Source organism: Halyomorpha halys, unplaced genomic scaffold (genome assembly GCF_000696795.3).
Source record: "Halyomorpha halys isolate HHAL.00 unplaced genomic scaffold, Hhal_1.1 Scaffold49.1, whole genome shotgun sequence".
NCBI classification, from domain to species: domain Eukaryota; kingdom Metazoa; phylum Arthropoda; class Insecta; order Hemiptera; family Pentatomidae; genus Halyomorpha; species Halyomorpha halys.
Window position 1 is genome coordinate 526,635 of NW_027115511.1, and position 26,147 is coordinate 552,781.

Here is a 26,147-nt window from a genome sequence, read left to right on the forward strand (position 1 = left end):
ATCTCTTGAAAAAAAATCTTACTAAAAATCGGTACATTTAGCCTTAATGAATATAGAGAGAGAACTACCCCACTTTGAATGAGTTCGTCTAAGGGTGGAAGGTGGCGGTTTATTGCACTCTTGGAATGGCTCGACCACTCGACATCGGCGAGTCTTCAAGAGTAGAACCAGAAGGGCTAGAGTGGTATTCAGCGGTGGTGTTCAGAGTGCAGCCTTAAGCAGAAGATAAGGTGCAAACCCTGCCGTGCAACCTCATTCACTTTAATCATATTCCTCCATCATCATACCTGTTCCACAAGGTGTGAGAAAAAAATATATATATTAATGAAGAACACCTCAATGGCAGTAGCTCTCTGTAAAACCTAACCATATTATAACCAATTTATTACGTGCTTTTATTGTAAATGAATTTTTATATTTCAACAAAGTCAACTACTTTCTATATACAGCGTAGTAAATATTTTCTCTCCAGACATTATAAAATGATCTCATATCAATGACATGAGAGAACAAATTAAATCTGAAAAATCTAACATGGTAGAAGCATAATAAATTAAACAATTAAAAGCAGTATTTAGATATTATTTGAATAAAAATAAATTCAGTGATGACTAATAATATTTGTTATTTGTTATTTCCTATCTATCAGATCATTTGTTATTTCCTATCTATCAGACCATTTTTTTATTTCCTATCTATCAGATCTTTTTTTTATTTCCTATCTATCAGATCATTTTTTTTTAATTTCCTATCTATCAGATCATTTGTTATTTCCTATTGGATTTAATTTCTATTCCCTGGATAAGAAATAATTTCTTGGAAATGGAACATTTATTACATCAAAAGTTTTTATCATTAAGTATCTAACTTTTTGTTTCTGCTTTATTCATTGATTATTATTATTTGAAACCTCTTGAAATTTGAATTATTTAATTTTTAATTCAAATAACCTTTCATAATTCATTCGAAATTTAATAGTTTAGTTACTATTATAGCCATTTTCCTTTAATTACTTCCAGGCGGTCAATCAACTTAATCTTCTAATTAATTTATTCCTTTTTTTAATTTATTCATTTTGTGAAATAAAATAATTCTATTCAAACTTTATTTATACAACCACCATAAGCCATCTGTCATACATAACAACGCCACACATAATTGTTTTTAAAATATCACTGTCTCCATGCTTTTTGGTCAACTAAAATGTGTCCTTTATCTAAAAGGGTAGGTTTAATGCCACCCTGCCCTATAGATCAGACAGCTTTCTTCCATGTCTTTAAGGTTGTATCTTGCCATCTCGATTCATCTCCTTATTATTTTTACAATCGAGATTAAACATTTTTTAATAATTATACCTGAGTTCATACACACACACATATACATCGTACATACACACATATCGTAGAAAGTATGCATAGGGAACACAAAGGAACTGTGGGATAAGAACTGCAAGGGAAGGTGGGAGCTTGGGTAAGAAATAGCTGAGGGAAATGGATAATTAAGTTGGGAGATAAAATCTACAAATGTCATTTTCAGCGGAAGAACGTGGGCGCTCGGGTTGGGGCAATCAGGCAGGGGACAGGAGACGAAGCCTTAGGAGGGCATATGAAGATTTGTTTTTAAGAAGGTGACATGCTCAGGACGAACGGGAGGACAGTCAACAAGACCTTACTAAAACAAGACAAAGTGACATACGTGAAAAAGAGGTAATACCTGCAGGCTTTACGTCACCACATTCGGGAAGGACTTGAAAAAGTAAAACGATAGGGAATAATTATTGACAGTACTTCCCAGTAAAATATACCGTTGTGGGCAGTGAAGAAGAAGAGTGTGCCAGGTGAAACAACCAAAAAGTATAGGGTGGTAATAGATTACAGGAAGCTGAACGAGAACACCGTAGATGAGAAGTATCCAATCCCCAGATTTGAAGACATTTTGGACAGGCTGAGTTGAGCTACGGTATTCAGCTTCAGCACTCTGGACTTGAAGGCTGGATATCATCGAATAAAAATAGTTATAGCGCTGGAAGCGGTGTTGTCTCAGGATGGTAAAGGGGAAGATAGCCCAGTGGCGTACACCAATAGGCGCTTAACTGAGACGGAAACCAGATACAGTGCGCTGGAATGAGATCTCTTGGGAATAGTGTGGGCTGGTGACCACTTTAGACCAAATGTGTTTGGCAGAAGGTTTAGAGTAAACACTGACAAAAAGCCTCTGCAATCGGTGGGAAAGTTGAAGGAGTCTTCGGCTAACAAATTTGTTGAGTGTTGAAGGATGCTTCAGGGCCTGGGTAAATGCATCACCTTTTCGTGGGGAATGCCATCGTCTGGGAGAAGATTAACCGGCTATGGAGTAGCGAACAAATAGGTATGGATAGGAGGATCATCAGTTGCAAGCAGATGGTGGAAACCCTTCAAGAAGACGAACGACAAAAAGACGTGACCATAGCATATCACCAACAAACAAAACAAATCACCGCGGAATCCCGAAGGTCCTGCACGCGTTAGAGAGAATGTATTTTTGGTGGAGGATGAAGAAGACTATGTATGGACGAAGGTTGTTGGAAATTGTGAAGTTTATCTACGTACCAAATATAACAGAAACCCGCCAAAAGGGAGACAAGAAAAACCACATACCACAGATGCACAATCTGCAGATCGATACGGAATGGACGGTGAGGGGATACACAACAACCATGTTGCTCGAAGTAAGTTATTGAAGGAGAAATCACGGGGAAGATTGGAAAAGGAAAAAACTAGGAATTCAAGGTTACAGATAGGATGGGAATGATTAAGATCAGGACGATTGTATATAGAAAGTTGGGGTCTAATAGGGGTATGGGGATACAGCGATATGAGGACCCATTCAGGGTGATAATTATTAAGGAAAACAATTTTCTTACAGTATAAAGTATCAGAGAATCCAAAAAGAGCAGAACTGTCCATATTGAACAGTTAAGGCTTTCGGCAATAACAATATAAAAACTGGAGTGTTCTCATATTGCCAGCCACCATTAGATTAGATTATAGAAGATTTAGTTATTTATTCTATTTATCGTTTTTGACTTTTGTAAATATTGTATTTTTATTTTAACTCGTTCATTTACTGTATGAAGAGTTCTTTTATTTTATTCTTAGATTTATAAAGATATGTACCAAACCCAATAAAGCCAGTATTTTACAGCAGTCCAAGCATGTCTTATTACTTTTTTTCTTTAAGTTCTGCTTTCGTTGATACCTAAGTTATGTATGTGTATATATATATGAAATTAATAATAAATAAATATAAAAGGTAAAGATTTGGTAAAAAAAAAAACTTAAAAAGAGAAAAGAGAGAATATGAGATCTATAGCTAAATGCAACACCCCTCTGCCAATTTACGGACATTCAACGTAAAGTAAAAAATATTACATAAATATATACAAAGAAAAAGCTACACATTAAATACAACAAAAGAAAGTAATACATGCATTTAACCCTAAGAAAAGAAAAACACTCTTTGTACAACAATCAAAAAGACTACTAACAATTTTTTACAACAAATTTCTTCAGAAACAATTTTTTCTGTTAGGAGGGGATTCAGCACGTTCCAGGTCATCAAAGTTTCGCCGATCTCAACTTAACTTTTGCCCACAACTTCCGTCATTCCATACTGTTAACGGCAATAGTGTCCTCTCCTGCCACCGAATCCCGATATTCCCTGCGACGCCCATGTAATCCAAAAATAACCTAGAATGGAGCAAACCCTGTAATGGAGTGTATCGAGAGGTTGTATGCGATGATCGCCTCGTCCGGTCTCCATCTGGTACACTCGTCGGTGGTCACTAAGGGTACTATGGAGGCGTTCTATTTCCCGTCTATTTTTCGGGTGACTTGGAGTATTATAGTGTCACGTTACCTCCAAGTCTTTCATCTTTGCTCAAATTCCAGCATTGTCGAACTCTCGTCCGTTGTTAGATGAGATTCTCTATAGAACGCCGTAATACCACGTTCGCAGGGCCTTAAATACTGCTTCCACCGAATTGTCTGTCACTGGGTACGCCATTGCTAATTTACTAAATACATCTACTACCGTAATCCACTTGTAACCTCTCCAAGTAAACTAGTCCGCCTGTAGATCACTAAATGGGGCTTCTTCCTGTATGGCCTTCGGAGGGTGCATGTCATGTTTCGTGCTTAGGCATACTTCACTATTTCCTATGATGCCTTGAATATTACCCTTCATTCCCAACAAAACATATCGCCGGCGCAGCACCTGGAGAGTTTCATTAAGCCCCCTATGATCGTCTTGCCCTGGTGATAGGCAAGCGTCTCCTCTTTCTGGCATTCTGGTTTCCGGAGAGTATCATCCTTCATCTTGCACCGTATAAATATCCCGTCTATACAGATTCTTTCCGCCCACCAGAGACGCTGAACCTTGTTCCAAAGAAATTGCATCGCCAAAATACAAGTCATCTTTCATTCATCTTCAAATCCGGTCTTATTTGACACCCGGTGAGGACCAAATAGTTGTGATACTACAGCTGCTGTATTTCCCGTTCTCCATTTTCATTAATCCCGAAGTCTTGGTTTTCCAGATGATCTGACGGCGTTTGTCGTAAAGTATCTCGTACATCTCTCCCATTTCCGTGGGTTTACTTGCAGTTTATTATTCGTCTTCGGATGTGACAACCCTGTTCTCGGTGTTCGGCATTTCATGTTCTTCATCTTGGAACTGTCTCCCGCTTCCCAATGGTTCACCTTACTCTTCCTCGATTGCATTAATCATTATCGCTCTTGAAAGCCAGTCCGCAACCACGTTGTTCTTCCCGGGCTTGTACACAATGTCTATGTTGCACTGGCTGAGGATCTCCTTCCATCTGGGAATCCATGCAGATGTCTCCTTCAGTTTACCAACCCACAGCAATAGTCTATTGTGTACCGGAAAACATCTACCAAAAATATAAGACCGGAAGTGCTTCACCGCCCACACGACTCCCAGGGTGGAACTCCTGTTCCAGGGCTCTGTATCGGGTCTGCGCATCGGTGAGCCGTCGAATCGTGTACGCACGCTATGGGTAGTTCTCCCTCTTCGTATTCCTGCGATAACACCGCCCCGAGAGCGTATTCGCTTGTATCTGTACTAATAATGAAATAATGATCTACTGTACTATTTATGTACTGGACTAATAATGTATTAATGATGTAATGTACTGTATTAATGATGTACTGTATTATTGATGTACTGTACTACTTTTATGCTCTAAATATGAAACTTTTGCTATGAAAGCTAAATATATTTTATTAAACATGTTCATTTTTCCTTGCTCGATTCCTCCAACGTGGGGCGTAAGATTGGCTTATAGTAAATAGTTTTACGACTATTTTGGTTGATTTTATAAACATTTTTTTTATTTCTATCCTATTTCCATGAGAGCTCCTAATTAAGATTTGTAAACATACAATATTTTATTGTTTTTTAAATATATCTTTTTACTCTCTATCTAATATATCTCTTTCTGGTAAAATTAATAGTAGGGAGGAAGAGCCAAGCTCCTGAAGGCTTCCTGGTGCTTCCCCGCGTAAATGTCCCAGGGGAATACCCTCCCGACCTACTTTTCTCAGCGTGCTGTAGCTGCAACAATACTGCATCTATTCTATAGCAACCACCAACGGGTGACATTCAGGCGGGTGAGAATAAGCCACGTTTATTGTCGAGGTAAAGGAAGCATTATTCTCTGGAGGCGGGGGAGAGGGATTATTATTTATTGCTTTCAGCGCAAGGATAGGCTTAGCTTCAACACGAAGCTGATCAAATGATGCAAATAAAGGCTGAGTTACTTTTCAGACTGTTTAAACAGACCGGTTAGGTAAAGAAACATAAACTGAAGAAACCAAAAACAAGACAGGGTTGCCTCTTCCCGTCTTGTTTTTGGATTCTTTGAAACCAAGGAACATTAAAACGTGTAGTTATATGAAATTTATAAAAGACTGCAAAGACAAGTGACGAAAAGGAAACTTGAAAACATATTATTTTAAACTTTCCTAGAACAAGAACAACTACAGTGGTCACCATCATGATTCAGTAGAATCATTTAGGCCTAGTTTAAAGTTCGGTAAAAGTAAAAATAATGCGAAATTACATGGAAGAATGCGATAATTACAAATATTTTTTATTCATTAATGAACGAGAGCTAGGTCACATTGCACTCAAGCGTCGAGGTTACACTCAAAAGTCAACCATTATTAACAATAACAAAGTGACACTCATCAATTTAAAGAAAACAATTAGCATTAGTTATTTTATTATAATAGAGCATAAAAGACAATATAAATGAAAAAAATTAGCAAAATATAATTCAAAAGAGAGCTCGTAAGAAGAGATGTGGTGAAGCAGTTTTACTTGTACACAAACTGGCGCCTCCCAAAGCCAATATACCATAACAGTTCAGACCCTTGGCAGTTGCAACATTCATGCTGTTTTTTGGTAGAAATATTTAGTAATATCTTCCAGCTTAATTGGTAGTAATATATTGTAATATCTTCCAGCCTGATTGGTAGTAATACGAAGTAATATTTTCCAGCCTAATTGGTAGTAATATATAGTCAAATCTAATTTAGCAGTTCTTCCTTCATTAATAATTTTACTGAAGTAAATATTTTCACTTTTTTTATTTACGTTTTGATACGCATTGATTACATTACAGCTTGAAAATGATTTTTTTTTAGGATGAAAAGCCTCCTTGATGCACACTATATACAATATATGTTTAGTTACCTTGACAGTGTAGACAGGGGGGCGAGGAGGCCTGGTCGGGTGGTAGGGCAGAGACGGGCATGTCGCCCTCATTCCGGAGACATGGCGCACTAGCTAGCACTGCCGCACTAACACTGCCGCCGCCAGCCGCCGCTAGCGCTCCCTAGCTCTAGGGCTATTTGTGTACTCTAATACTTATCACTAGCTCCTTATCACTCACTAAGTGTTGCTAGCTGGACGGCTGTAGCTCGCTACTCCAATCCGATAAATACCGGACGATAAGCTCTTGGGTCATGATAACAAAAGAAACTAATTATAGTTTTGTTTATGAGTGCGATAAAATATCGGACAATAAAATAAACCTCACATCTTCAAAATTAAATTGTATCGAAAGAAAATATTATTGCTTCAGATGCCTTTCACTCAGTTGCTTCAGAGTGCTGCCCTCTGAAGCAACTGAGGGCAGGGTAAAATTCTCCAAAAATATATCTAAACAATCCCAGTATCCTTAAAAACACTTTGAACGACAATTATCCAAAATAAAAACATGATTTTTTTTTTAATAAATAATTTAAATTTTATCCATTATACTCTCAAAACATTTTATTTTGTTTACAAGTCCGACGTTTCGGCCAATTCGGCCATCCTCAGCGACAATCTATTACAAAACATCTTTTATTACATCTATGATCCTCAACAATTCGGCCGAAAGCTCTGCATGAAATAACTTTTTCATCTTTTCTTTATTGCAGAGAGATAGTCCGGGTGGCCGTCAATAAAGGTATCAAAATAGTGAAAGAAAACTACTTATATTTAAATTTGAACAGCCCTCATGAAGCCCTGCAAACTGGGGCGAAACGTCGGGACTTTAAAATAGTTTTAAACTATTTGTTCTTTTTTTTTTTACCGCAAACCTGACCATCTACTTATATTTAAATCTTTACGGTCAACTATATATACATATATAAAACCATTTATTGTTAACCAACGTTTTGCCACCTTGAGATGTGAACGGCCATCTTTGTGAACGGCCATCTTTGGCAAAACGCAATCTGACAGCCCTGCAAAGGTTGGTTTACAATAAATAGTTCTCTTTTACTATTTTAATACCTTTATTGACCGCCACCCGGACTATCTTTCTACAAAATACTTCATATGGTCAACTATCTTTTTCTAATTTTCTGGAAAAATCCTTCAACGATTTAGATTTAACTCTATAGTTCAATGGTCTTTAATATAAGCTACGCCTAATACTCTATAAGTAATCTCAAGATTGATACTTGAACTTAAATGACGAATGTTTGAAAAACCTCCATCTGAAGTAAATTCAATTTTATTAAATTATTAGCAATAATAAAAAATGTATGAATACAAAAAGATAATTATATTCATTTTTCCCATCTTGAGAAACTCGAAAATACGAACTTTTATAGCAACGGAAAAATAAAATGTTTTTATCATACTTTACGATTTTTGATTTCAAACATTAAAGAAATAGCAAAAACTTCAAAACCCAGCTAGTCCAGAAATATAATATATACCAAAATATAATATACACTAAACTTGTGGATGTGTGTAGGAGGATAAGTGATGCGCGCACTGCGACAGGTTTGTTTTTATTTCACTCTTCTTTATAAAAGAAGCTTACGAACTAAATTCATTGTAAATAAATTATTTAGAAAAGCGAATAATATATAATCAAAAAGAAATATAAAATCAATGAAATTGCCAGGGTTTTATAGATGGTGAAAAAAATCCGGAGAACCTTCCTAAATCAGGGATCCTACGACAGCGACAAACGTCGAGACCTACAAGTGAACACAGCTAAACTAGACCGACAGTAAATGTCAGAGGATTTGGTCGGATATAAATCTCTTTAGTACTTCTCGGTTAAGCCTACTTGTCTGGTTATTATAGCTTCTTTTTCTCGAAATAGGGTAGACTATTTTTGAAATGGTAACAATAAAGCTATCTCACAGGGGAATTTTTTCCAAGTACCTCCGAAAAAAAAAGATATTTAGAGGAATTTATGTCATCACTACACTACAATAAATAATAATTAATCAGCAAAAATAATAATTTAATAACCAAATAAAAAAAAATTCAAATAAATACATATCATTTTCATGTTTTCAAAAACATAAAGAAAACTTCTACCCAATATTTCATTTTTGTTCGTGAGGCGGAGCCGATATATAAAATAGCTATATAATTTTCCCTAAACATTTTAATTTCAATAAAGAATTGCGAGTAAAAATTATTAACAATTGTAGTTGCGTATATGAAATACTCATAACTACAGTTCCAACTACTGCTTGCAATAATTGTAGTTGTGTATATGAACTACTCATAACTATAGTTCCAACTTCAGGTTCCAATTCTTTTTTCCAACTACTCTGTTTGGGGTCGTGAGTTACAAATACAACTTACTACTATTACTATTTACTTTTACAACTTACTTATACTACTGAAGCAAAAAGGAGTAGCAGGTCAACTACGAACTACCGAAAGGAGTTGTATTTGCAACAACTTTCAATTTCCTTGTAGTTAACTACAAATGTTAACCATCCCTAACTACAAATGTAGTTAACTCTGCCACGGATTAAAACATCTTAATAGATGTTCGGATTAATACATCTTCCAAAATGAGTCCCTTCACGTACCAGACAAATAAAAGGAGATCCTCCATATACCAGACCAAACAAAAAGAGATCTTCCACATACCAGACCAAACAAAATGAGTTTCTCCACATTTCAACCAAACCAAATGAGTTCTTCCACTTACCAGACCAAACCAAATGAGTTCTTCCACTTACCAGACCAAACAAAATGAGTTTCTTCACATTCCAGACCAAACCAAATGAGTTCTTCCACATACCAGACCAAACAAAATTATTTTCTCCACATTCCAGACCAAACCAAATCAGTTCTTCCACATACCAGACCAAACAGAATGAGTAGTTTCACTTACGCGACAAAACATAATCAGTTCCTCGACAACTACTGAAGCAAAAAGGAGTACCAGGTCGTCAACTACGAACGACCGAAAGGAGTTGTAATTGCAACAACTTTTAAACTCCTTGTATCTATATTTAACTACAAATGTTAACCACCCCTAACTACAAATGTAGTTAACTCCGTCACGGATTAAAACATCTTAATAGATATTCGGATTAATACATCTTCCAAAATGAGTCCCTTCACATACCAGAGGAAGCAAAAGGAAGCTCGACCTAGCTCTACACATTCATATAATTATTTTACTTCAAAAAATAAGGTGCGGCACGCTTATCACAATACTTTCACTTATCAATGTAATATGACACTTAAAAAAAGTTGAGTATATTTAAAATATAAGATAAGAATATATGGTATATATATTAATTAGTAGTTGTACCACCAAAAGAAGCAAATATTTTTAAATTTTAGTCCTCCCTACATTATACGTCTATATTACTGCTCTTAATTTGGGACTTTACAGCTGTTAATTGGGTAACTTTATCTACTCTATTTAGAACCTAGGAAATACATGTCTGATCTTCATCAGGTAATTATCAAATTATTTATTGGTTTGACTTTAACTACCTTCCTTTTTACAGCTAAAAAAAACTTGAGAGGAAACCATTTTGAAAATTAGGTATTTAAGTTACATCGAAAAAGTTGCAGAAACGTCTCAACCATATACCCGCCTTGAACATATATATTCCAGTTTAGTACGTATTTCCGTTTTTATATAAACACAGGCCACCTTACGGGACTTGGTTGGGTATTTGGACCCATAAAGGAGCATTGCCGTAAAGAATCCTGATTAGATTAGTTGGAAATCAATACCTTTTATATGATTTGGTTTTAAAATCCAAATAAAACTGGCAAATATAAGAGAAAAGCTATCCAGTCAATCGGGCGTGGACTAGACATCCCCTACAGGAAGAGATCATCACGAGGCAGGCCTCAGCTACCAACCGCCTCGGAAGAATATCAGCTCTTCTTTCCACGTGTATACATTATCATCAGGCCAAGCTGACATTGACCATGTTCATTATGACTGTAATAAGAAGGCATACGGAGGGGACAGGTGGACCCCGGAAGAGGATGTATTCCAGCTATTTCGGGAGAGGAAGCGGCCCACACAGACCAATAGCCAGTAGGCAGGGACATTGCTTGCCTAGTACAATTTAATCACGTAAAAGATGAGGGAATAAGTAAGCACGGAAGTAGTCCATTGGGGAATGAGCTTCCAGGGATCAATGTTAAAAGTACAGCTGACCAAGGAGACAAACAAGAAGGAGAGCTAACCACGGGAACGTACGTTCGTCGAATGCGCACAAGAAATGATGGATGCGAGCGCACGGGAAGAGAAAGCAAGGATGGAGACAGACGACGGAAGGTGGAATAAGATTACGTATACCTGCTCTAGAAACACAGAAACACCCTAGAGAAGGAAAGAAATCGGTAGAGATCACTCAGTAGTGAAGAAATCGAACCAGGTCAGACCATGGTGGCCGGTAGAAGGAGCGACGATGCCACGGGTGTGGTAAAACTGGACATCTGGTGGCCTGGTGTCCCCGTACTAGATGTTTTGAGTGCGGGGTTGAGGGGCACAAAGCCAGACATTGCCGTTACACCTATCGGAGGAATACCAGGAGAACCTAAGGAGGATAACGTCCATAGGGTTAGAAGAAGAAGTGGGTTGCCTAGATCGGACGAATCTTCTAGCAAAATGTCAGGAACAGAACCGGAGAGAAATGTGAGGAAAAACGACAGGAAACCTAGGATCAGGTGGCAGCGAGTTAGTGAAAGAAGGTAATATGAAAAAATCTGAGGAGGGTGGCAGCAGAGGGGCGACCGCACGTTGGTATGCTCTAGCTTGAGGGGAGAACGCTACGATCTGCCTATCATCCGGGTGAGGTAGCTAAAGGTCCCTCTCGTGCAACAGATGCCGCGAGAATACTAGGCTATAATAGGATGTAACCTATTAATGAAGGCGCGAGCTCGGATAACAAGAAAAGGGGACGGATGGAACATTCGAATAGGGAAAAAGAGGTTTAGGGGCCAACGCGTATTAGGGGGAAACAGGGCGCGATAAACTAGGCAGGAAATTGGAGGCGAGCGGTAATGGAAGAATACGGAGACATATTCTTTCGAGAGGGGGGACCACTGGGGATGACGGAAGAACGGGATTCACTTTGGAAACATGTCCGGGAGGAATTGGAGAATTTAAAGGCCCAGGGTATAATCTTCGATAGTACGTCGTCATTCAATAGCCCCTTAGCCCAATCCGAAAAAAATCCTAGACTGGTAGTGGACTACCGACAACTAAACGACAACACAGTGGATGAGAGGTAACCATATCCCGCGATTCGAGGATATTCTGGACAGGTTGGGTGGTGCGACCGTGTTTAGCACTCTCGATTTGAAGGTTGGTTAACACCAGATCGAAATTCATCCACGGGACCGCTGTAAAACGGCTTTCACGTTCGGGAGGGGTCATTTTGAGTTCACAAGAATGTTTCGGACTCAAAAATGGCCCCATAACATTTCAACGTCTTATGGACGAATTGTTAAAAGGCATTGATGAAGCAACGTGCCAAATATAATGAATTGATTTATGTGCCTTTTTATTGTTATCTTCCGGTAACACATAAGTTATATAGTTGTTGACCGTATAATTTAAAATTTAGAGAAGAAGGGCTTTTAACTATTTATTAAGCCCTACAAAGTGACGTTGGTAGAGCTTCAGCAGGACTGAAAAGATAAAAAAAACAACTAAGAGCATTAAAACAACAAGATAAATTAAGGTAGGATAAATATTATGAAAAAATAAGTGAAAAGAAAATTATATATAAATAAAAGGAAGGAAGACATAAAATAAATTTGAATTGTTTATTCATAAGAATAAAAAAATACGTAAACTATACGGTTAAAAAAGATTAAATATTAAATGATAATAGCTAACAGATAACAGAGCTATAATTCGGTAGACGACTAATAGGAGACAGGAAGGCGATCAAAGGAGAAAGGACAGCATCCAAGCCCCAATCATCTCCTCTCCTTCAATTAGTAGATCTGCATTGCCCGGACCTCACTGGCCCCTAGTTATAGTACTATATAAACATAATTTGTTAGGTTCTTAATATGTAAACAATAGCAATGATAATCATAAATATAATAAATAGAGTTAAACAAAATTAAATAAAAAACAGCAGCAGCAAACCAGTTCCCCATAAACTAAAACCCTAATCTAAGCCAAACCGAACTGAACTTGGTACCAGAAAAAGTTTACACCTCAGAAATAGAGCAAACCCCTTCCAATAAATGCAACTATCGATAATTCTTCACAAAATCGATGACTCACGATCGTTAAAGGATAACAAAGTAGCTGAGGAATCTTTCAAGTAGTTAATACTGTAATATAACAAACTTAAAAAAACAGAATTAAGGAAGATGGCGTCCACTTGTTAGCCCCTTCCTTCTCCCCTCCCTCCAAAATATTACCTACGGCTCGATCGAACCAACATCAAGGGAGATATAGCCAACATTTTTTGGTCGATAGTTTGCACCCAAAGCGGTGCAGTTATAGAAATATCATAAATTATAAAAATAAATAATAAATAAATATGATAATTTGGTATGTCATTTCGTAGAAGTATACTCTAAAAGCATCAAAGATATAATTTTATATAAATATACGTTTTACTTTTTAAGTAAAGAAAGATTCACAGAGGGAGAGAAAAAGGGATGTATACGAAACCTAATGAAGAATCCACTTGGCTCCATCTTGGCATTGAAAACACTGACAATTCTTTGCATACATAATTTTCAACTCTAACGACAGTATAATTTGAAGAGTTGTTCATAGATGGAGCCACCTAGATGGTTGTCTGGGTTTGTTTAAAAAGAAATAAATAAAAAACTGCTATGAAACGACCCAATTGACGCAGCCTAGGCTATTAATTTATTTATAAAACAAACTCAATTAAAACTAAGACATTCGTCAAGGTAAAAGAAGGCTTGCATATTTAGCCTGGCTCTGCGCCCGATATCAAAGCTCAGCTCTCCATCCTTCTCCTATCTATGAAATACATAATACATTACTATCGTCCTATCTATGTAATACATAATACATTGCTATCATCCTATCTATGGACTGTATTCATGTTTGAATAAGTATTCAACAATGTATGATATGTATATTGTAATATACGTTATATAGGTGAGATGAACATTATATAATATGTCCAGTCCATCATCATTATTAATCATAAAATGTCAAACAATGTCTTTAATAAATAATGCACACTATAACCTAATAAAAATAGGTACAATTTCTACACATTACATACAAATAAATGACGCGACAAGGCGCTTGCGAGCCGAGACTTCCACACATTATGTAACTTAAACCATACATATACACCGACAGAAAACCATACATATACACCGACAGGAAACGATACATATACACCAACAGAAAAGCATACATATATACCGACAGGTAACAATGTCTTTAATAAATAATGCACACTATAACCTAATAAAAATAGGTACAATTTCTACACATTACATACAAATAAATGACGCGACAAGGCGCTTGCGAGCCGAGACTTCCACACATTATGTAACAGAAAACCATACATATACACCGACAGGGAACCATACATATACACCGAGAGGAAACCATACATATACATATACACCAACAGAAAACCATACATATACACCGACAGGAAACGATACATATACACCAACAGAAAAGCATACATATATACCGACAGGTAACGAATCATATACACCGACAGTTTGCTGCCTACGCCTCGTTTTGGTTGGCTCATTCTTCCAGCAGTGATGATTCATATATATACTATAACAATGAAACATGTTTCGTTCTTGTGAATAAAAGACTACCAAATTGTTAATTTCAGGTATCTTTTTATTTTGGGAACCCAGTAAATTTACGATAACAAAACAATAAGAAATATCCGCTATAGTTAAATTTCTGCTCAAAATGGTTTCCATTGAGATATTGTAAACTACAAATACTAACCATATCTACATTATTAGCTGTATCTATATATATCTACATTATTAGCTTTATCTTTATATATCTACATTATTAGCTGTATCTATACATATCTACATTATTAGCTGTATCTATCCATATCTATACCAAAATCATTACAGATGCAAGCATTAGCATTTATTTCGTTTAATCCATTTTTATTCAGGTTTTTTTTATTCGCTAATTCTTATCAATGTAACAATAAACTATCTTGCTATTCTTGTGTTCAATTTACACTACATCAGATCGTGGGCATAGCAAAGTGAGGATCTTTTCCAACCGAGAGTAAAATACACATAATCAAGCAACAAAAATCTAGTGTAACTCTTATTTCTGGAGATATATTTTCAATTACATACAACTTGAAAAAATTATTTCCCCTCTTATCTCCTTAGGTTAATTATCAAATCTTTTCATAGTTTTTATTTATCCATTTGTAATGACTACTGTGAAATTGTTAATTATTTCAAATAAACAGAAGGTAATAACTTTACTCTATCAGAGCTTAAGGCCTCTTATTAACTTAAACCCTATCAGAGGATTAGGCCTGTTATTAAAATTATTTTAGAGGACGTGACTTAAGGGAGCCCTATCAGAGGATAAGGCATCTTATTAAAATTATTTTAATGAGTTTAGTTCACCTTTGACTTAGTTCAATTAAAAGGATTCGGGCAAAAAGAGCAAGTTATTTAAATTTTCGATTGGAAACCAGATATTACTTCATTGGTGATATAGATGCAACTATTACTGTAATCATACAATCAATAAGATGAGATCTTACCTATTATAGTAAGACTTGCAATAAGAGAACTGTTTACACTACACTACAATACACACTAATGAAGACGCACTGACCCCATTGCCTCATGTTCTCAGTAAACCGACCATGACCGCTATACCATCTTCTCAATAAATATCATTATATATAGGACATTACGTATTACATTTATGCATTCCATATTTTTTATTATAACATAATATATCCAACATTTTGTGACCTAGTATATTAAATAAATCTGAATCTAAATTGTAAAAGTTCATAAAAGATGTGTAATTCAATAACGCTACGATTAGCGTTATCTAATCGATTTTATGATTTTATAAATACATAAATAGTATACAATTCATCTTAGTTAAACAATTCTATATAAATAATAAGGCCCATGTATCTCTCCACTCGATAAAGGCTTCTTTAGAAAGATTCATTTTTAAAAAATATAAATAAAAAATTCAAACTTCATAAAAATATCCTCAATGACATGCGTTAAAATTATTTATTTGGTTATTACCAACTGAACCTTACATATTCTGTTCATTCAGACACGACAAATCAAAAACAAGACAGTCAATTGCTATTAAAATAAGTATCTACCTGCTCCTATTGTACTGCTCAGAGGTAGTCAATGCAACTAACATAATTCATGAATAGACTGGAGCTTTGTTTAATTACTGAATCTATCTGTTCCTCTGTACAGAGGTAGTTCAATACAACTTGTACATGAACTACATATAAGGGTAACATTGAGAGCCCTTCAGAGTACAGAATAGCTTACTTAGAACCTTTCAATTATATAAAATCCAAGATGAGGAAGAAGGTCTCTTCTTAGGAGTTGCCCTAGTTCAGAATAGGGTGTGATAGGATGGGGAAACACTATCTCAACCTGCCAAGGGGGGGGGGGAGTCCTCCCCCATCTAGTCCTCACTGGTACACGAGCAACATTAAAATTATCGTCATAATTGAAGCACGTCATTAATAATTCATACTCATAACTTCCAAGCTGATTGATCAGCCATATTCATTGCTTCCATGCTATTTTATTTTTAATCCCCACAATTAATTTTCTTAAAATTGGGTTTTCAGTAAATTATCCTTTTTCTATTAAGTACGTAATAATCATATTAATTATTATATAAAGTTAATGATTTTTCGTTGAGAATAAAATTGAAAAATATTTGTAACCGGAAAATAACTTTTTGCATAAGAAGCGAAAGACATGCATGAAATTTATACGAGATTGATTTCATACTTTACCCTATTTTTTGTACTAAGTGTACACTAATATTTTTCAACCTTGAGCAAAATCGAAGGAAGTGATTCGAAAAACCGGCGTGTCAAGCAACTCACGTTCGCGCGGCCCAAGTGTAAATAAAAAAAAACTTACCACTTTATACTCATATACTCACACTATACCGTGTCTAAACTAATCCCAATTCAGAAGAGCTGTTTTCGAAATATAGAAATGATAAGGTAAATAAGATTACGCGAGAGTATAAGAAAGTAAACTTATTTAAGAATGCGACCTGATCCTCCTAGATCCAACCCGCACACTTCCTCTTGGTTCGACGACCAGGCCTAAACAATAATTTTGCTCCTTAATCACTAAAATGTAAAATGGGATTCTATATTTTGGTTTGGATCCTGATCAGAGATTGTTTTCACTTCTCGCTCCAATACAAAATTTTGAATTACCTTCCTTTGGCAGTGAAGAAACAATATTATAATTTCCTATCAGATGAATTTCTGAAACACTGATCTAATGAAAGACTAGGGCTGGGCCATAACGAAAGGAAATAATATTGAATGTTTATTGGACAGAGAACACCTCCCTCGTGTCCATAGATCTCCCTCCTGGCGACCGTTCCTCCAGAACCCGGGGCTCACGCACTCAATATATCACCTGGAGCAGCGGAAGGCTCCAATAACTCAACTCGCTCATTCTAAATTCGATCCACATTTTCGAAAACATCGGTTTTTTTCCACTTGGCCCAGGATCCTCACGTAAACACAAGCATCAATCAGAGACAACTTATTATAAACATCGTCGCAACAGAAGGATAATACTATGACATAAATTAGTAAAAGAAAGACGTAATCAAATGCGAGTAGATGTACACGACTTGGTAATACTTTCATAAACATTTCAAAGGTGGTGACTGTTAAAAGGACATGATTATACCGTAGCGAAATTGATTAATCATTTTTATTTAATAAAATAATTGATACCTTAGAGGAGAGGAAAGAAAATAACTGCTATTATTTTATTTTAGAAAAATAGAATATAAATAATAAGCAGTTTAAGTCACACCGGGAGTTTTGAGAAGTTCAAAACTTTATGGAAGGAAAAAAATACATATTCATAAGTGATTATTTCTTATACTTTAGAATATACTCGTATATAGAATTCATATATATTTTTTTAAATTGACATAACTTCAATGTAATAATATATAGGTTTATTAATTCTAAATTCCATGTCTTAATGGTTAATACATTTTTCTAATACATAGGTTATGTTTATTCAAGCTTTACAAGTCAAGTAAAATAAAACCAATTAGTTGTAATCTTACAACTAACCTACAAATGGTTTTAGTTGTTAAAACTTTATTAATTAATTTTCAAGAATTTATTTATTGAACATTTTAGAAAACAAACGTTTATGAAATAATAGCTACTAAAGGTCGATGTTATGTAAAACGGAAGCGGAGTAGCTCTGTAAGGTACTGGGCTCGGGATCGATTTCGGTAGCGGCAAATAATTATTTAATCAGCCAAATCCGCCGTGGATCGACACTCCAGGTCTTCCCCAGGCTGCACAAGTACTATATATACAAAAATACATACATATATAAAAAAATCTTTCTAGCCATGTACAAACTTTGTTTCACTTTTATTTGAATGCTATCTTTATAAATAATATTTTTTAGTTGTTTGTAAATTAAAGAAGGAAGGGGCGAGAGGCAGCTGCACTAATAAAAAGAAAACGATTTTTCTCCTTTAAGGGGCCAATTACCTCCAGCTATATCTGTCCTGTGCCTTCAACATATCGGGGTCGCTTTTAGTTCTCTCTTAGTTCATTACATTTATCAAAATGTCTACTTCTTTGAAAGAAGTAATTATTAAATATAAAGTATTGCCATCAAATACTTATTAAGGGTCTTAAAATCAATTGTATTGAAATGAAAAAATATAAGTTAAGTAAAATTTCCAGTTTTCGTCTATTTACACATTACCTCAATTAGTTGCTTATTAGAATATTTGGCTATTACCATTAAGCATCGAATATGAAGAAGGAAAAGAATAGTACTAATTTGTAATGGATAATAGGCAGTTTTAAAAATATGGAAAAGTAACAATCCAATGTTATATTTTAAAATAACAATACAAACATACCGGCTTTGAGTCAAGTCTAGCTCCCGTGATACGTGCTTCTTGGAGGTCTCCTAAAAAAATAAATAAATAACTAAACTAGTAAAGTAAGTTAAACGATGCAAGTAACTAAGTAAAATGATTAATGCTCAATAAAAAAGTATGTCTTTTTCATATACCTACTAAAAATGCCAGCCAAATGGGAGTAGATCCCACTCAGGTATTAGAGAAATATGCAATGCATACATATGCCTCCTCGCCCATCGCCACAAATGAGAATAGTTATTGGATCCCATTCGGACATTACACAAATAATTGTATATTATAATTATAAATAATAATTATAATTATTTCAATAAAATAAAATAAATCAGGTGCGATGCACACCACTTTCACTGTGTGCACACTATTGGACACGCGCCCTCTAGCTTTCTGTAGATTCCTGGTCTTCTGTTGAATTTATCGCTATTTTAGTTATTTTCGAAAGAAAAAAAAATATAACGAGGTGTAGATTAATGATTGGAGAAGTTTGTCGGGGGGAGCGGTCAGCAAAGAACAACATAAATAAAAAAAACCATATTTATTTTATGCCGACGTTTCGACCTGAGTTTCAGGTCTTCATCAGGGCTCTAGAACAAAAGAGATAAGTAGCACTGTCGTGTTGCGTTGATGACGCATATGCTTCGTTTATTTGTTGTAATGTCAATGCAAGAGTCAAGTTACTAGGTTAGTTTTTTTATCACTGTGCTGTTAATCATGGCTGCTCTACTTTCTATTTGCACTAAAGAAGAGAAACGTTGAGTGATCCGTTTTTTGTTGTCGGAAGGCGTAGGGAAGAGTGTTTCACCACAACGGAGTATCTACGAATGGATTGAAAAATTCAAAAATGATCGCACAAGTGTTATGGAGCCGGACTACCGTTACCGCCACAAATGAAGAAACATTGAGCGTTCACGTGAAATGGTCCTCTTAGAGAGACGAGAAACTATTGACCAAGTGGCACATCGCCTGCAAATTAGTCACAGTTCTGTCTACAAAACAGACGGGTTTCATAACGTGTAAGACGGGCCCCAAAACAACTCATGGATCGCTATGGTAACGAACGGGACAACTTCTTAGACAGGATTATTACTGGTGACGAAATATAGATCCATCATTACTAGCAGGTGAGTAAACGTCAGATTACCGAATGGACACATCCGCCGTGCATGACCCAACTGTTCGCAGGAAAACAGATGCTTACGGTTTTTTGGGACTCACAAGGTCCAATACTGCTGCTAAGCTATTTGGTGAAAAGTATTCTAAAAACTGAGCATATATTCGCACCAGTGTTTGCCTCATTTGCGAGAAAAACAAGAAAAAAGAGAGCAGAGATATTATTGTACAAGAGAGCTAAGATATTATTGTAAAAGAGAGCGAAGATATCATTGTAAATTAGTCGCAACAGAAATAGTATATTACCTCCAAAGACCCCAATATAGGTCAATACGACTATCCCACTTCAGTTGTATTACTTACTGTTTAGGTAAACAGCAAGTTGAACGGACCCCTAATTAAAGGGCTAGGCCAGGAGGGTCCATAAATCCAGAGGTTGTCAGAAAGGAGAAGCGGAGATAAGATGAACGGCCATTGGTCCAAAATAACTGTCAGCGAGAGTTGTGGGCAAAACGGAAATCAGTGAGTGCCAAATAGTTGTTCTCTCAAGCGGTGAATATACTCAAGTTGGAATGAGATATGATTGTAGTTACTCTCTTCCGCTTTGCCATATCGAAATCACTTCATGTGCAGTGCGAAACGGATCAAAGGTCCCTTATGCTTCACGACTACAATATATAGTAGTGAAGGTTGACTGCGATTAAAAGTTTTAATGTTTAATTTAATATGCTCAATTGACAAAATAGCGTAATTGTGGACTGAATTTTTTAAAACTGATGTGGTTCTAATATTGTCCATGAGGGTGGTCGAAATGTCGGAATTATAAAGAAATATAAATTGTTTTAAGACTAATATTGTAAAAAAATTATTTTTGTTTAAACAATAAAAACCAGCCTCATGAAAGTGTAAAGATTATATATAAAGTAAAATTTTATATTTATCCATATCTCTCAATCACATTAAACTATGAAAAATGATTAAACAAAATTAAAGCTACTATAAAGGAAGCTTTGATTTGAAAATTCGGCATTTTCGACCAGTCAGGCAATTTCGATTTAAAAAGACCTGATAATGAGATATTAAAACCACAATACTGTACCATCACGAGTTCAATCAACATAGTCTGAGAATTATTGGAGAATATTTTATCATTAAAAAAAAAACTAACTTGTGTTTTGGAGTGAAATTATATAGTTCCAATTTTATTTTTTGGGTAACAGGAGTATATTACGGATTGGCGAGGAGCCAAAAGGATTCGTTTTATTTCATTGCACAGGTTACAACATAAATAAAATTTAAGTTTCCAATTGTAAATAATTTACTAACCACTTCGAGGATTAAACAGTTTTCAAGCAATTTTTATTTTTATTGATTATTAATTTTAATTAAGATGAACAACTACAAACTATTCCAAGATCCGAGAACCATGTGAGACAGTGAGAGGAAATATATGGCTAGGGCTTCCTGCCCTTCACTCCCAGCAGACTGGACAACCTTAACAGGGCGTATAAATAAACCCACATCAAAGGAAACAGGTGTGCCAGTCTAAATCAAAATTAATAGAGTTCGGCAAACTGATGAAAATACTCATAATGTATTCTTTTAATCTGTTTGTAAATATAGTCCTTCATCAATGGTTTTTAATTATGTGTAAGGATTTGTAATCACAACAATAATTAAAATGCTTTAGTTTATTTTTTATGTTTAACACACTCAAAGCAAGAGGTAAGAACGAAATAATTATTATCGGAAGATAATAATTGACCGTATGAAGTAGATTGGAGGAAGATAAAGGTATCAAAATAGTAAAAGAAAACTATTCATTGTTAACCAAAGTTTCTACTAAATACTAAAGATACTAGATACTAAAATCGTTAGTACCTAGACTTGAAATCAGGGTATCATCAGATTCGTATGCACCCAGAGTACCAAAACAAAACTGCCATTACTTTCGAAACCAGCTGCAGAAGGAACCAGAACTAGCGTTTCCCGACCAGAAGCAATTTACATTGAACACAGACGCTAGTTCGTAGGCGTTGGGAGCGGTGCTGTCACAGGTGTGTGAGGTAAGAGTACGTCCTGTGGCATACGCAAGTAGAAGACTCATAGCGCCTTGGAACTAGAACTACTGGGAATTGAGTGGGTAATAGAGCATTTCCGACCCTACTTGTACGGAAGACGATAAGTTAACGAATCGTCCGCGAGAGTCACAAGGTGGAAGGAACTATTAAGCCAGTACAACATGGTTATAACGTACAAACCAGGGAAGGAAAACGTTGTAGGAGATTTGCTTTCGCGAGCTATTATGATAAACAAAGTAGAAGACGCCATGGGGAAATATCTGGAGTTAGAAGGCAGTTCTTGAGAGAGAGGACTCCGGAAAAGATAACCAGCCTCACCAGAGAATCAGATTAGGGAGGAAACGTCCGCAGAAGAATGTTCAAACGATGACAGACAGACGGAAATGGAAGAACTGGAGGACAAGAGGTACCATATTATTTGGAAGACAAAAACTACGAGGTTGCTGAAGATGGAACATAGCAAGTACGGTGGTAGTATCATTTCGACTATCTGGTCACAACCGATTGTTAAAGAGAACCAAATATGTACAGTCCTGAAAGAAGCATCCAAAGCCGGTAAGATCCACCATTTATATGTTGAAAATGCGACGGTATGGGAAAAGGTCCAGCGGCTATGGAAAAAGATCGGCATTGATCGATCGTTTATTCGATGCACATCAATGGTAGATACCCAGAACATTAAAAGGAGGTAACATACACTCATGTCCATGATCAAACCTTCTATTTCCAAAACAGCCAAAATGCACCTGAAATAACATCTATTCTTTCCTCCTTCCTTCGTGATCTTCAAGACACAATCAAGCCTCTTATCTCACTCCTAACCAGACTCCTTAATGAAATCCCGTTCAATTTACCTAGATGAACATAAGCACCTTAAATATACTTTTATCGAATGCAAATGGACTACACAACCACCGAGACGAACTTGACATATACATTTCATCGACATAGCACTACTGACTGAAACCCATTTCACAAAGCATTCTTATTTCTACAAACGCGACTACATTACATATAGAACAGATCACCCTGAAAACACATCCCACGCAGGTTCTTGTATCCTTATTCATAAATCTTTACCTCACTCCCTTATTCCTTCCACTCCGTCTGATATTATTCAATCAACATCTGTCATCTTATCCTCTCGCCCATTTAACATAACACTTTCAGCTGGATATTGTTCTCCAGGTAATTCACATTCCTAAAGCCATCTTGACTCCTTATTCTGGTCCCTTGGTCCGCGATTTATTGCTGGAGGAGATTACAACGCCAAAGATCAACGGTGGGGATGCAGAACGTCCAATACTCGTGGTAGGACTCTTTCTCGAGTCACAATATCCAATAGTTACTCCATCCTCTCTCCTAAAAATCCTACTTATTGGCCTACATCCCTTAAAAAAGTCCCGATATACTTGTATATATTTGTCACTTCCCAAATATCCTCACAATCCACAATTCAATCTTTAGATGACCTCTCTTCAGATTATAGCCCGGTTCTACTTCACATCCATTCAAATCCTATTCCTAGAACCTCTCCCCTTTCAATGGTTACAGGACAGGTAAACTGAAAAAATTTTCGGACTGATCTAGAAAACGTACTTGACTTAAAAATTTCACTAAAAACAAAAGAACATATCGACTCTGCTATCGAAATACTTTCTAGATCGACAGGAACTACTATCACTAACAATACTTCACCAATGAACATAAAGTTTTAGAGAAAACAACTTACCTCGTCACATACAAGCATTATTAACAGAAAAACGCCGGGCAAGAGCGAGGTGGTACAGAACAAGATATTCCTCGGACAAAACTCATTACAATAAATTGACTAACAGACTAAAAGCAGAAATTAGAAAACACAGAATACAACATTTCCAGAACTTAACAGAAAACTTAAATACCACTGACAAATCATTATGGAGGACTACTAAAAAGCTACTAAAATACAAATCCTTCAACCATGGAGTGTCCGTTGTAGAGAAGTCTCCGTTAGGATAGGTTTAATTGTAAATGTATTAATCAAATTGCTGAAATATGTAACTAACAAAAAAAGTCAGAGTGGATTAAATTTGAACAAATTAGCTAAACAATAACTAATCTTAATGAGAGAGGCTGTGGATGATGGGACGGAGCAAAGAGGAAATTAGTGCTGGAAGAGATATGAGGGAGGAAGGGAAACGATCTATCCAACAGATCGATCCTTTGAACAATATCGATATCTGCCCCTGGCACACTCGCTCGCTCTATTGGAATTCCCGTTATTGTCTCCCGTCAGTTTGTTCACCTCCCCACCCTCCGATATGGGATTCGGCTATACGTCGGCCCTTCTTTAATTAACTCCAACTCTCAACTCGTCATCAATGCTCTCGCACTCTTGCCATTAAATAAAATTGTTTGCGTGAAGGACTTCATTATCCATATCAGTCGAAACTAATTTGTATTAATTATAATTAAAACAGTAATTAAATATCATTTCAGTTACATTGAACTTGGATATGACAAGTTCTGTCTGAAATCGCTATCAATAATATAATACAGGAAATTATTAGTTTTCAAAAAAGCTGTGTGTGGTTAATCTTGGAAAAATAACGTTACTAAATAAAAATTCATAGATTTCAAAAAGGTACATTTCTTGTTCTTGCTCCAATCCTCAGAATTGAGCTGCTATATCTATATCACATTTTTTTTTTTTTTTTTATAGAAGTTAAGCTTTTGTTATGTAATATTCATTTACGCGGTGATATTTAATGCTCAGACAAGCTAATATGCCATGGGGTGAACTGTAAGATAGTTACCGTCGTACAATTGTGACAGTACAGTAGCACTATCAGGTCTACCATGATAAAGGTTGCGGTAGTGAAGATACTGTCACTGAAGGGTTATTGATTAGTTTTTTTTTTTATTACAACTAATTTTTATCAACTAAAGAATTAGATTGCGGCCCACCTCCTGGGAGGTAGACTATGAATGTAGCCTACGAGCACTGCCGGGTTCAGGGATGTTTAAAATTCATGCTCCCTAGAGAGCAGCACATACCGCTATTACACCAACGAGGTCATTACGCACTTACCTAACGCTACCTTGATTAATAATTATCATAATTAATTTATAATGAAATAAAAAAAAATTAAATAAGATAACTTTTGTATTATAATTAAGTTGGCTCTTCGAATCCGATCCCAACCCTGCAATAATCTTCAATTACAAATTCAGCTAATGGCTCAATATCAACTGAACTTATTGAATAGAAATCGAGAGGAATGAAGGAGAATAACTGGATATAACCATACCATACCATACCACCATACGATACCATATTAAGTATGACCATATTGAATTAAGATTAAAATTAAAAAAAAAACAAACATGAGAATGCAACTATATACGATCTCTAACACTTAAAATATTCATGAACATATATGTATTAAAAAAAAATAGAAAAATTTGAAATCGAATAAATTCTTCGACAAAACCATATCTTTTTACAGTTGTTCTACAACATTTTATAACACGTTATATTTTGGCTCTAACTTGTAAATCATGCCATAATTTATCTAGATAGGGTTTAAATTTAATATATATATATTATTACAACTTACCTCGTCACATACAAGCATTAGTAACAGAAAAACGCCGGGCAGGAGCTAGGTGGCACAGAACAAGATATCCTTCGGACAAAACTCAGAATATAAATTAGAAAACACAGAATACAAACTTTCCAGATCTTAACAGAAAACTTAAATGCCACTGACTAATCATTATGAACTACTAAAATACAAATCCTCCAACCATCCACTTCTCACTGAAAATAAGACTTGGACACGATCAGATGAAGCAAAAACTCAAATCCTGATATCCTTAATCCAACCTATCTTGAACATGTTGAAGCAGAGATTACGATTCTCCTCTAAATGACCCTTTCTCGTAATGCCTTTCATCCCTCAGAAATAATGAACATCATCCACCAA

At 35.8% G+C, this 26,147-nt stretch overlaps 1 protein-coding gene across 3 annotated transcripts in view; it reads right to left on the bottom strand.

The window, feature by feature from the left end:
- The window catches only part of LOC106690046 (myocardin-related transcription factor B), a 223,142-nt gene that overhangs the window by 126,026 nt on the left and 70,969 nt on the right, over window positions 1–26,147 (bottom strand). The window contains exon 2 of one of the 3 annotated variants that reach the window (XM_067052555.1): window positions 18,965–19,014. The exons of 1 other annotated variant lie outside the window; for it this stretch is intronic. Coding sequence is in view for 1 of the 2 variants with exons in the window: in XM_067052554.1 (XP_066908655.1) it covers window positions 6,757–6,817 (61 nt within the window). In the remaining variant the exon portion in view is untranslated. Of the gene's footprint in view, window positions 1–6,756; window positions 6,908–18,964; window positions 19,015–26,147 lie in introns of those variants that run through there. One more of the 3 variants, XM_067052554.1, reaches the window with a different exon arrangement.